The following is a 14111-nucleotide window of genomic DNA, read 5'->3' as shown; positions in this document are numbered from 1 at the left end:
CACACACCTAAATATTTCAGTGGGAACACATTATAAATCTGTTTTCATTAATTATATTTAGATTTTCAACTTTTGTGGATTTCAACCCAAGTGGAACATGTATAGCTTCTGCAGGTTCCAATAACACAGTGAAACTATGGGATATTCGAACGAACAAGCTACTGCAGCATTTCAAAGGTAAAAACAATGTAGTTTGTTTTATTTTCTTTACAATGGGACTCTTTGCAGTTAAATGTGATTTATTAAGAGTATTATTGGGAAAAGTTGACAAACAAGTCATATTGACATGTTGTAAGTATCTTTTTGTAGTCTAGCAACACCAAGAATCTAGTCTGAATACTTTTTATTTCTTTGCTTCCCTTAAGTTTTAGACCTGAACTAAGCAAATACTCTGACAAGTCTTCTATGCCTCAGCACTTTTGTTGTTTTTTCCTTAAATGAAGTAGTTCTTTGGGAAGTAGAAAAGAGCAAAGAAATAAAGTGTACATATCTTCATAGTAGATATCTACAGCTTTTGAATATTGTCTTCTGTAAATCAGTTCACAGAGCAGGGGTTAATTGTATATCATTCCATCCTTCTGGTAACTACCTCATCACTGCTTCTTCTGACGGTACCCTTAAGATTCTGGACCTCTTAGGAGAAAGACTTATTTACACTCTTCATGGACACAAGGTATACACAATAACCCTCTTTAAATGGAGATCTTAATAGGCTGTTCAGTATCTTTACAGAGGGAAGTAACATTTATGCCATTGTGTCTTTTATCTTGCAACTTGCAGATGAAATTTAGTGGACAGCAAGGTGTTGTATTAACACACCTTGTCACAAGTGGTTAAGGAAATGCATCAGTTTTTACCTGTTAGCATGCTTTTTATGTATCACTATGAAACACTTGATGTTAAGTAAAAGCTCATGTTCTAAATTCATTAATAATTCACTTGATTTTCAAAATCATGTTATTTGGCACTTCAGTCCTATTGTTTATTGAAAAACAGTGTTTTCTAAGGAGGGGGAAGCTTACAGAGGATAACTTTTGTGAGGAATGGGAGGCATTTCCTCCTTTTCCTGTTAATGCCAAACAAACCCTATTTTTGATAATAAATCATTCAAACATATTGCCTTGAGTAATGTAATATATATTTTGTAATTTTTCATTGCAAAGATGAAGTATAAAATCTAAGGACACTGCCACTATTTTCCTAGTATAGATTGTTGCAGTTGTAATGTACCATCTTATGAAAATGTGCAATATTAACTTTTCAATCAAGTTTTGCAGAAATTTCACTACAGTAGAATTGTTCCTTATTTTATTAAAATTGAAAAATCTATTACATTAGGTAATGGCATTGGTGTTTTACTCTGCACTAAAATATCATGATTACAGTAATAGCCTAATTTTACTGTATGCTATTTTTTTTTCCAGGGACCTGTACTTTGTGTGGCTTTTTCAAAAGGTGGTGAAAGTTTTGCCTCAGGTGGAGTGGATGCTCAGGTTTGTGGTATTGTCTCCTTAAATGAAATGTCTTAGTTTGTTACAGTGGATGGGAGTTAAATATAGTATGTCACAATAACTTGCTAATTACTCACATACATTGTGGCTACTTGTGTGTTATATAGACTTTTCATTGGATGTTATGAGGAGAAGGCTAACCATGCCCATTTTACATATTTTGATAATATGGCTAAAAATATTTAGTGGTTTTTGACTAAGAATAATTAAAGTGTTGCAATTCAGTGTCAATGAAGTAGTTATATTGCAATTACTATTAAGTGGTACCTGCTTTGTTAGATTTCACTGCTTTTAAAGTCCTTACTCTGTAATTGTAGGTATTAAGTTGTATTACTGGGAAAACTTTGGCTAGAATTGGGGGAAAAAACCTCTTATGTTACCTTTACTAATTTACTTTGGTGAAACAGTAAAGTACTGGATTTTATAAAGGGAAGAAGAGTCATTTGGGCATTAAAAAAAAGTTAAACAGTAAGTCTTATAATTAATCTCTATCTTCTGTAATAAATTTCATAATTAAGAACACATACTATCTACCTTGGAATCATCTCTATCAGGTCTATAAAGTTTCCAAAAAGAAAGAAATTTTGTAGCGCAATATTTATATTTTCAGTCTGAAATGTTCCTTAGCTGTCTTTTACATGTTTCCTGTTACAACAAGCTAAAAGCTCAATGTAGATAAAAAAAGCTATGCTGTTAAAATTAAGATTTTTTTTGAGTTTACCATAATTCATGGCTATATTCTGTTTTGTGGAGTTTGAAATAAATTTCAGCTAGTAGCAGAGACGGTCTTGGAAGGTAAAAAAAAAATTGCTTTCTATCAGAATGTATTAAGTAAAGTGTGCTATCAGGACTTGAAGTTATTGGAAAAGTGAAAATGTTATCAAACATCCAATATTAATTTTACAAGCAGGGAAAAAACCCCACAAAAACCAACTGAGAATGGGGGAAAGATATTTATTTCTTGACTCACTAGTATGGTCTTTGATTTTCCATACTGAAGTTAAAATCTTATTTATAAGTCCCAAAATGCAACTTGGCCCAATGTAATTCTGAATTGTTGACCTTACCTTCCATGAATATTTTGAGTTTTATGACTGTTGGTACATTATACTTGAGAGGAGCAAAAGTGAATGTGTTCACATGACAGAAGATTAATCTGAGAAGCTCTGATGAAGGCAAAGACTTAGAGTATTAAGCCTAACACAGCCTCCCACACCCTGGTAATGCCTGTCTTACTTCAAAGTTCTTTGAACTTGGGCCCCCCTGAATGGCATGTGTGTTCAGTGCAGTCATGTCATTGCCTTTTTCCTGCCCTGATTTTCTGTTGTAAAGCTGGGGCATGAGAGCATGGAAAAAGTAGGTAAAAATCCATGTCTTCTAGTCCTCAGCAGTTTGATACAGTGGGTTCATTTGAATATATGAGAGGGAAGATCAGTTTCATCAGGAAACACTGATGAAATGTTGAATTAAAAAGTAGTCATAGCAGATCTAGTAACTTTCAATTACCTTAAAATGGGCCTTCCTGGTTTGTTGAAGCTTTTCCCTTTGTTTTATGAAAATTTTGGTGGGAGAGGAGTACTTTGCAGCTTTCACTTTTCGAAGTTTTAAAATGTGCTAAGCACTGTTGGGTAACTACCAAGGTGTATATCTTTATCTGTAGTAAGCATAAGAACTTTATTCTGTGTCCATTTTCTTTTGGTTATACACATATACTTCTTAAACATCCCATTTTGCTGACCTGTCCACAGCCTTCTTCCAGGTGTGCCAGGAGGAGTTCTCAATTCACTGTGATTATTGGTTTACTATAATTGTAGGGTGTATTTGTTGGGAAAGCTCTGCTGGCAATGTCATGCTTATGAGCGGAGGTTGGCCACAGAAGTATCATCTTCTACCCCTGATGCAGTACCCAAAATATATGGTCTGTTCACAGCATGCACTGGAGGCAGCTGATACACTCTTAAGTTTATGCAAGACTGCTTCCTTCATACATATACTATTTCAAGATGTTTTCAATCAACAGATCCTTCCATACCTTTCCATCAAAGAAGGAAAACCGGTATCTCTGCTTCTTGTATTAAGTTTCTGGTTGGTGCAGAACCAGCTGACAGTTCAGACGCAGGTTAAATATTTGAAACAAACACTGGATACTTTTGTTTCTTTCTATTTGCTTCTTTCCTCAAACAAAGAGGATCTCAAAGTGTAGTGTTCTGTCATGTTCCTCACATTTTTGGCAGTATGTGCACATTGCAATTTATTTCATTAACCTGTTGCCATGGAAAACATAAGACCTTTTATGTGAAAGAGCAAAGTTATACCTATTGGTTTGAAAAGTTGTAGCCTATGTGGAATATTCATAAGACTGGATAGAATACCTTTGGACTACCTCTGTGTCCCATGACCTTCTGCATTTGGTCATATATGTGTGACTTCAGATATGGTTTCTACCTAGAACATAATGAGACAAAGTTCAGAAAAGAGATTCCTGTTGCCAAAACACTGGAAACCAGGTGTTTTAGAGTTCTGTGGAACTCTCTCATTTCTCTTGCTCCTTCAAACTTTCTTGTTAGACCTGCAAGCCTTTATAGGGGGCAGAAATTCAACAGTATATGATCCCTTAATCTGGCAGAAAAATAACTTGGGACAGCTCAGTGGGACAGTTTGTGATTATAGATGTGTTTTAGGAGTTACTTTTTGAATAGATTGAACCACATCTTTTAGATTTGAAGTAAAGATACTCTGGGGAAGTGCCTGTATTGCAGTAGAGATTGGACTAAGACATCACTGCAGTATTGTTATGATGCAGTTATCTGCTAGTAATAGCAGACTTTACTGAATAGTTAGGTTTTGAGCGCTGAATAGCCTTCAAGTAGTTACTGATAGGAAGATTTCTTATAGGTGTTACTATGGAAAACCAACTTTGATACTTTGGATTATGAAGAAGTTCTCAAACACAATTTTAGAAGAACACATATTGATGATCCTCCTCATCTTCTTGATGTTTACCCAAGGTCATGTCATTTCCATGATGAAACAATTACGTCAGTTGAGGTGAGTGCAATAAATTGTCTAATATAGGAAACAAGAAGCTTCTGTTAACACTGTCTGACATTTATAGTTAAATATGTTTTATGTATATCAGGGAGCTTTTTATTGTTATGTGTAATACTTTTGAAGCAATCATAATTTATGGATCCTCATTAGGGTTACTAGGCAAGCTGATGCTGGCAGGTTTAAGCTGAAATTACTTTCATGCTTCTTCTGTGCCTATATTCTACATCTCATTCAACCAAAACATACCTGATAATCTGGTTTCTGAAACAACTCTGCAAGTGTTGCAGTAGGTATCTTGAGCTTTACAATACTTATCAAAATATATCATTGTAAGGAGGACAATGTGGTGATATTACTGAAAGTCAAATACTTGCTTGTCACAAACTGTCCCTCTTTCCAAGAACTTTAGGTGCTGTGAGAAGGTCTTGATATCTACCTAAAAGACTTTCTAGGCTAGCAGTGTGTTTTACAGCACTATGATGTCTGATTTCCTGATATTTCATTCTTGAACAGTAGTTACTGTCAAACTATCTACTGGCATCCACTGAAAGTGTTGGAAATTAGGGAATAAAAGTGCAATGCCAAATGTTCTGTGTCAGTATTAGGAAAAATCTTGTGTTTGTCAAATAGTCTGAAAGTTGTGCCCAATAGGTAAACAGTGCTATGCCTTCAATGAGGCCATTGTTTAGGCTTTATTTGTCACAGTCCCTGATAGAGCTGGCTGGCTTCTGCATGGTGTTTACCTATATTTTCTTCTCTTTTTTGATAGTCTCCAGGTTCCTCTAGTGTTGAAAAACTTACCTGAGATAAATCTAGAACAGCAATCAGAACTTTCTGGTTGCTGTAATATGCTATCAGAGTACTATAGAAATTCACCATTGCCTGGTTGCCTACATAGAAAATGTAGATACTGCTGCCATGGCATTTGTTTCCTGCTCAGAGTTTTAAAACAGACATTTGGGGATATTGAGCTTTTTTTTGGGTGGGTGGCTGTGTTTGCAGTATGAGTATGTGCAAATGAGTGGTATAAGGATTGAGAACATTTGCTGGAGGAAGAGAACTCTGACAAATAAGATTTCTTCTGTGCCTGGTTCTATTGCCAAGTTGGATGTGTAGCTTTCTAATGCTTAGCATTTTGGTCAGAACAGGATGACTGCATCCTGTTCTGACCAAAAGCTTCATTAATGAACAAACTTCATAAACAAACTTCCGTGCTGGACTTTCATATTTATAGTAAGGTAAATGAATGAAGTTCATTCAGTTTACTGGTACCAGCCTTTAGTATAGCTGGTCAGTGCCAGAACAAACTCAATCTAAGCATTTGCCAGCAGATTCAAGCCAGTCTTGCTGGAGCAACATTTTGCTACAAGACCATTCAAATTGCACTCAGTTACAACATGTACTAAACAAACACAATGGCTTATAGCTACAGGGGTCCATTGTCTTCTTTTCAGGTCAACATTTCCAGACCTCTCTGCTGTTTACATGTCTGGTAAAGATGTGAATATACTCTAAATGAATTTTTCAATTTTTTTTTCTTGTCCTGGGTAATTAAGAAGCTCTGGAAAAGCATTAATAAGTTCAGGCTGAAGTTAAACTAAGGGTAGGAAGCCTCATTATCAGTCCTGAAAAGGCTCATCAAGGAAATTCAGTAGCTGAATTTCAAGAAATTATTTATTAGTTAGCTTTGACAGAGTTAACTTAGCTTTATGTATGCATTTATTAATGGCTGCAGCATTTGTAGCAGCTGATAGGCTCCTGGGCTGCTCCATAGTAGTGAAAGAGCTCTATGGCTTTGTTAGAGCAAAGTTTTGGACTCTGTGTTATATTTTCTGGCCTGATTTCAGGATTTTAATGAGAGTCGCTGTATTTAGTTTTCTATTAACATTATATTGTTACTAGAATATCTTTCTCTCAGGTAAATATCAAGTATGTTATATTCTTTGAGACAAAACAGTGTCTGGCAGTTTCAACAAAACTCATTATTGTAATATAATATATTTTCATATTGTAAATTAAATAATAGAGTGATAGTGATTAGAATCACTTTTGCAGCTAATTTTTAGAATTAATGTAATGGTATAATAATTGAGATGGTGTTAAGGTGAAATTATCACATTTTCTCACTCCATTTGTCTTTTCTTGTTTTTATGGCTCCTCCTATCTGTCTCAACAAAAATTGTGGGATTTTTGTTGTGATCAGGAAGAGTAGACCCCACCAACTGGACAAAACCATGATTTATACAGACTAAACTGGTATCAGGTTACTACCAGAAGTAACATGCTTTCATTAGCATGCACTAATTCTTAGGTAGCACTGTGCTTGAAATTTTTCAGTGCTTCATCTTCCTAACTATTTCCTCTTCTAACTGAGAAAAACAGAATGTCTAGGCCCACTGCGCTGTAATCTGGAAAAAAAAAGAAAAAGGAAAAAAAAAAGTACAAAAAAGAAAAGGACAAAAAAAGTATTTTTGTCCTTCTTCTGTTAAAATATTTTTTTACATGACAACCTCTTTCTAAGCCAGAGGCAATACAGAGAATTCTAGCATTAGGCTGTTCCACTGCAATCCTACCCTCATCTTTCAATGTTTCTAATACATGTTTCTAATATATAAGGGAAAGGAGGAATGGAATCACAGGCATGTCAGAGGGAGCTTCTGGAGATGATCTGTTCTTCCTACTAGTGGTACATCAGTTCAGCTGTGTCTGGCTAGGGGGTCTTGAAGAGGTTTGGAGATTCCCCTATCTCTCTGTGTGATCTATTCCACTAGAGCATAGCAGTTGTAATGACAATTTTTTCCTATTATCTCATCTACACCTCAGATCATATGTAGAACTGCTTCCTTTCTTCCTTATTTTCTTCCTTTCTCGTCATATTTCTAAGTGAACAGAGTAAGATAATTCATCTTAACTAAACAGAAGTAACAAGTAAGAGACCTGGTAACATAAACAAGAGTTACAGGCAGGCTGAGGAGGCAGTTTGGAGATGGGATTTATCAAAGTATCAATGACTGCTTAAGGTTTGCTACAAGCCACTACAGTGTCATCTAAATGCTTGAGATGTGGTGTAATACATTACCTTGAGTTATGCTCAGCTGGTTTAGTCACCTCTACAACAGGACTGAAGAGGGATTGCCTTAGGATAAAATTAAAGGTATTAGAACACAAACAGATATGCAGGCAGAACTCAAGAGGAAAGTAATTTTCCCCCTATTTTTAAAAATTCCTAACATTTCACACCTTTCCTTTTTTCTTTTTTTTTTTTTTTTTTACTGCTTTTGGTTAGCGATTGCTTCTCTATTCCTGCTTGTCTCAGTGTGACAAAGTCCCTGTAATTCCAGAGCTATATTCTGGAGGAATAGTATACACAAAAATGGAGCTGGCTTATAATTTATTCAGCTGGGATCAGAGGCACAGTTGCAACGTTTTCACACGTCACCTGTTAGAAATGCTGTTTTGAATAAAGCAGCTGGCGCAAGGGCATTAGGAATTGCAGGTATCATCTGATGTTTTGCCTTCAGGATAGTAACATAAAGATGAAGCTTGAGTGTATTTTGCTTTTCTGATTACTTTTTCTTATTCACTGTTCAAAGCTAAACATTGAACCAGTAAAATTTCTGATACCTTCCCTATTTTATTTTCTCTCTACCTACCTACCTACCTATTTTTGAGGCATAATTAACTTTCACAAGAAAATCATTAATTTTGTCTTCTCAGCCCATCAGTAGCCTGAATTTTAAAGCAGTGTTGAATTTCATGTTCTTGAGTTGTAAAACTTTATAATTGTCCCCCAACTGCACTCATCAATATGATTCTTGAATATTCAAGTAAGTAGAGTTTTAATGCTTATCATAATTTCAGTTTTTCAGACAACTTGGAATTGTAAATAAATTATTTGTTCTTTAAAGGCACCTATTTTTTTCTGTTGGTCACAGAGATAATCTTAGGTGATTACCAGCTCAAATACAGGTGTCTAGCAGTATGTCTAAATTTAGCTGAGATAAATCCCAGTTGTTGTCTCTGTTTAACATAAAGACCTTGTGGAGTTATTTGAAAATAGTAGTTTAATCAGTTATGCAATTTTAGTGAAGTATACTAAAAACTACATTCCACTTGGTGAGAATTGTATTTCTGAATATGCCATGATTGTATGTAATTGACCTTTCATGTGCTAAAGACTTATTTAAATTAATTTCTTTCAAAACAGCTTTGAAGTTTGAACACATTAAGGTGCATAGAGTTTATCTCTTGTGCACAAAGAGCTTTTATTGATTTAATTTAATCTTAAAATTTGCAGCGTATTTTCAGTTGTAAATATTTTCTCAGATGAAGGAAATTCAAATATACACTAGATGGCAGTAGAAAAAAGATTATATGGCTTGCTTGAGGGCCCCAGTCTAGAACCAAGAACAGTGTTTAGTCAAATTGAAACCTAATTTTCTCTTAATGTGTTTGGAGAGACTATTTCACAAATCACTTTCCTAAGAAATACTTTGAGAGTAATTTAAAACTTCCTCTTTGAATTTTTCTAATTCATGAGAGATTCTGTAGAAACCTTCCATTCAAATATATTTTATTGTATTATGGATCAAAATGTGATAACTGCATAATCATGTTAAAATATGATATTGAAAATATGTATGTATCAGTTTACCAGGTAATTAAAGCAAGGCTTTGAAAAGAGTGTTTTTGAAAACCTGTAATATGTGACAATACTCCCTACCTTGCATTTTAGTGCTCTGGTTTTTCTGTCTTATTTCTTAAAGTTAGGTCTTTAAAAAAAGACTTACCTTGAAGATTTCCCCCGGTAAGATTATTTTACAGCTAACCACATCACCTTGTCAGGAAATGTCAAGTAATTTGAAACTTTCACTTTTAGCTTCATTCCATTGCCTCATTCAGTTTTAGTGCAATATTAAACACTAATATTTGTATGAAGGACTTAGATACAGCCTTTATATTTTTGTGCATTTTTAAACACCTTTTAGATGCTATTTCTGACTAGTTGCTTAATAATTTTATATTAATTATTTCAGTATGGCTTATGACAGTTCCTCCACCTCTAGTCACTGTTTACAGTGGTCTTCATCCTCCCCTTACCACTGCTAAAACAATAAGCAGATGCATAATCAGAGGAACTTTGATTCTTGCTTCAGGATGTGACACTTCTATAAAAAGTGCATTTTTTAAAACTTAATAATACCATGTATTTATTTACCAACCAGTATCAAGAATGTAACTCATTCTGCAGTATCTCCATGTATGCAACAAAGAGATACTGTCTCAAAGAAGGTGTTTCAAGAGCTATTAGTGATAATACTGCAGTGGTTTCTCCACATTAGAGTACTGATAGGTAGTAGACATCTACTGTCCCCCTTCTGCAGAATCCTGCAAATGCATTGTCCTCTCTTCAGTGCCCAAATGATGCATATCAGAAAATGACTTTTATCTTACCTGTCCCTAGTATGATTGGCACTTGGATAATGCAGTAATTATATTTATTGTAGGGCTGACAATGTCAGAAGCAAAGGACCCTGACTATCCTGGGCATTGAACAAATGGAAACTCTGTGGACAGTTGGCTGTGTAATCTCAATAGACATGATATGTACAGAGGCAAAACAGTAAAATTTGTACTTCCTCTCCTGCTCACCTTAACACTGAAAAAGTGATAAGCAATACTGTATGCAGAGGAGGTTTTGATTAATCATGTTTCTGCAGAGAAGATTCTGAAGGAGAAGTCCAGTTAAAATGGTAGAATTTTCAGCTAAATAGAGGTTATTACATAGACCGTGTTACCTGGCTTTGGTTCTCCTCTTTCCCTTTCTTTCCTCCAATTCTATTTGACAAAATTGAAAGAAAACAAGGCTTGATTCTACTATCTACAAATGAGAGAGAATTTAAAGTGTTGAGCTGTGATGACCATGTAGCTGCATGGGTTTTCTTGATTGTCCCTGAGTCCCTGCTTATTCTTGACTGATGCACCTGTAATCAGAAGACAGGAAAAAAAGATCACAGATGAAGAATGGCTTGTTGAAACTGAATAAAAGAAAGAGCTAAGCACTGCTACTCAGAGAAGTGAACAAGATTAAAAGCAGTGTTAAGATCTCACCTTAAGAAAGGTCTGTCATCTCTGATTTGTAGGTGCTGCAAAGTGTAAGAATCATTTTCACTTTGAATAATCAGGTAATACCTGTTTTTAAATGTTTCTTTACCTTCTAGCTTGTTAGTAAACTTTGTCCATCTTCTTCAACTTGTATTTACTGAGGGAGATCTTACTTCTATTAATTTTAACCTAAATTTCTGCATTTAAGTTATGTAAATCTAAATAAACTGAATGAAAAGTCTTCAGGCAGTATAAAGTGTTGCTGCCCTCCTTCCCTGACTATTAATTCCAGATATGAGATTGAATTCTAGCTACTTAACAAACATGTCTCTGACCTAAAGGTCTTTATACCAATGTATGGACGTCAGGGATTTTTCCTTTTGTAAATAGTACTGAAACAGTTACTGAGAGAGCAGCTCTGGCTGAGCCAGAGTTTTGGCAGTCTTCAGGTGAAATAGTAGGATCTTCCTCTTGAGAAGTCAAAGTAAAATGACCCTTGTAGCTAAGAAACTTTCAGTGACCAAACTTAATCCTGTCACTAGGCAAGTGTGAGCTTTGGGGATTCTGGGATTTTTTTTCTGCTTTCAATAAGGTGGTTGGGATTAATACTGTCTCTGGATTACTGATGGTACTACATCAGACTTCTTGGTGATTTGAAAGTCATCTAGTCTTTCTGTAAATTTTGCTAGTTCATAAAATATTAAGAATAGTACTTCCATGCATCATTCTGAGAAGGCAAACATCTTAGGCTGTGATACACCTAGGTAATATAGTGGTAGGGATAACATGCGCACAGATTTTTTATAGGGATGTTATTCTGATCTCTTAGGTGAAACCATAAGATAAAAGCAGCTTTCTCTAATTTCGTATTCTCTTGTACTTTCCTAATGCTTCACGTTCAGGAAAGGACATTAGCAAAATATTGCTAAAGTTATAGATTAACTCCTATGGCCAAAAATAAGCAAGTAGTAACTGATATTAAGAGCAAAATTGCAGATACTGTAATGACATTTCTGTCATCTATCATTCTTTCTGATCAATCAGCCTCTTAATTTGTCCCCGTATAAAGCACTTTTTCCTGTGGTTTCAGGAGCAACATCTTTTGTCTTTGATCTGTTACCTTATCACAGATTTCAGTGTTACCTACTACCTGTTTTCCACAGAAGTGCTTTCAAAGTTATTTTGGCAATCAGAGTTGGTACAGAAGAAGTAAGCATATCAACGGTCTGTTAGTAATGGATGACTTAAGGAACTTGAATAGGGATTGGGAACCAATTGATCTACGCTGCTAAGTGTGTTCTCACTTTTTATTTCAGTCTTATTTCCTTTTCTCTGTTGGTGCTGAAATAATGATATAATTTATTTTCAACAGGTTGACCCTACCTTTGATGTGCCTGATATGCAAACACCTGACCCAGTTATCTTCGATATTAGAACATCTTCATATATGAGTACTCCTGTAAGTTACTTTAAAAAAAAAAAAGGAAGAGGGAAAGGTATAGCTAACACGTTCTGGAAATGTGCTTTTACTGTCCATATGAATGAAATTAATTTTTTTAGCAGTTGTCGAGTGCTCAGAGCTCAATATCCTAAATTCTCAACTTAAACTTTGTCACAGTTCCCAAGTCTAACCAGAAGATGGTGTAATAGCAAAGCTTTCTTTTTATACCTACAGTTTTACCACTATACTAAGCACAAGTTCTGTTTATAAGCCCATGCTAAGTACATCTAAATATTCCTGTTAAAATTTGTGGCTTATTCTCAAACACTTTTTGTTATCTTCAAATAATGGTAGTACTAAAGAATCATTGTCTCACCAATACAATTCTAAACCTGATGTTTTATTATTTCTCCTTTTAAGGCATTTAATAGTTCCCTAGAAGGAAAAAAAAAGGTAATACATTTTAAGACAGAATGATGGGATTAGAGTCTTCTAGTGTTAGCTTTACATATGACATTGGTATGGCGTGTGGGAGGAGAGGAAGGCAATGTTTTAGCGGCAGTTTCGTGGGAGGAGAAATATGCTCTCCTGGTATGAAATCTAAAAGACATGCTGTTCTAGATTTAGGTTAAAATGAGAATTTTTCTTTTAGCTCTGAATCTGTTCCTGTGAATGCAAAATTGTGTCTTGAGCAATTTTAGTTACCATAAAAAGTTTGTGTGGTTGAAGGGTTAATACTTATGAAAAGACAGCAGGTGTGGTTGCTGCTGTTCTATTTTGTCCTGTATGCTTTATGAAAGCTATGTTGTGAAGGTAATTCTTTAAGATCTTTTTTGAACATCATGATGCCCAGGTTGATGAGAAACCTTTACTTCAAAGCAAATAATCATATAAGAACTTATATTTGAGAGGTGATATGTATTTTAAGGTTTATCAGTTGCCATGTTTTCATAATGGAAATATGGTTCTTTGTAGACTTACAGGCATCTGTTTAGTAGGCTTCACAGACAGTGCATTGTGGTGGATGTAATTTATTGACTGCCTATCACTTTTAAGTACTGTGTGTTCATTACTTACTCTGCTCATCACAGAGTTCAAATGTATGGCTGCACTGTAATTCTTTATTCCATACCTAAAAATCACTTAGTGTCCCTTAATTCTTTTCCTGTGAAAGCACCTTATAAAATTTTATGCCCAGAACTCAAAGGAGTACATTGACCCAAGAAGTACAGCATTTTTCTGACTGCTGTCTTTCTGGCTTTACAATCTTCAATATAAAAATGCTGGTTCAGAATTTATGCTTTTTGGCTGTGTCAGCAATCACAATTTTTTTTTTCCCAGCACCTCAGTCTACCAGTTATCATTGGTTCTCACTGCTATTGTATTCCAGCATTCCCCATCTGCCTCTTTTTCCATCTAGAAACATTTCTATAACCTTGTTACTCAGATTGTAGCATTGAGGGCAACTGTCCTTATCAACACAGGTTAACCCTAACCCTGTCACACAAATTCAGGAATCATTTGCATGTTTTCTTTGCCACTAATACCCTTCCTCTGCCACAGTCAATAACATTCTTCAACTTTGCTAACCAATCTGGTCCTCCCTGCTTTCTAATGTCAGCTCATCCTTTAGTATCATCTTCCTGTCCATTGTCTGTCTGCCACATTACCAGCTTCTGTCATTTGTGGAATTATCATCTGTTTCTTAATCAGGCCAGCCACCTAGACTCTTTGTGTCTTGTTTCTAGAGGGTTCTGGATCTCAGTGACTTGGACCTTTTATCTGAAACTTTCCCAGTTTCCCTAATGAATGGAGGCTGTCTAATAGAGGCTTGATGTGTCCTTCATAAGAAACAAGGAGAAAAGAGCAGACACTGCCTTTATTTCTATCACACCTTCACTGACTGGTTTCCTTGTGATACAGTTTGTTCTCAATTGAATGATACTACATTTGTGTATTATTTGTATTTTTTTTCTTAGTCCTTTTTCAAGTTGAGATCGCCA

General features: G+C 35.3%; 1 protein-coding gene across 1 annotated transcript in view; it reads left to right on the top strand.

Moving 5' to 3' along the window:
* POC1B (POC1 centriolar protein B) overlaps positions 1–14111 on the top strand; it is a 45542-nt gene that overhangs the window by 11325 nt on the left and 20106 nt on the right. The window contains exons 6-10 of the mRNA XM_054274207.1: positions 62–177; positions 540–673; positions 1425–1493; positions 4407–4559; positions 12040–12126. Coding sequence (XP_054130182.1) covers positions 62–177; positions 540–673; positions 1425–1493; positions 4407–4559; positions 12040–12126 — 559 coding nt within the window. The remainder of the gene's footprint in view (positions 1–61; positions 178–539; positions 674–1424; positions 1494–4406; positions 4560–12039; positions 12127–14111) is intronic.

Source organism: Melozone crissalis, unplaced genomic scaffold (assembly GCF_028551555.1).
Source record: "Melozone crissalis strain CALT ecotype California unplaced genomic scaffold, PUWL_Pcris_2 ptg000004l_1, whole genome shotgun sequence".
Lineage (NCBI taxonomy): Eukaryota > Metazoa > Chordata > Aves > Passeriformes > Passerellidae > Melozone > Melozone crissalis.
The sequence above is the reverse complement of the archived record's forward strand: the minus strand, read 5'-3'. Positions and strand labels throughout refer to the sequence as shown.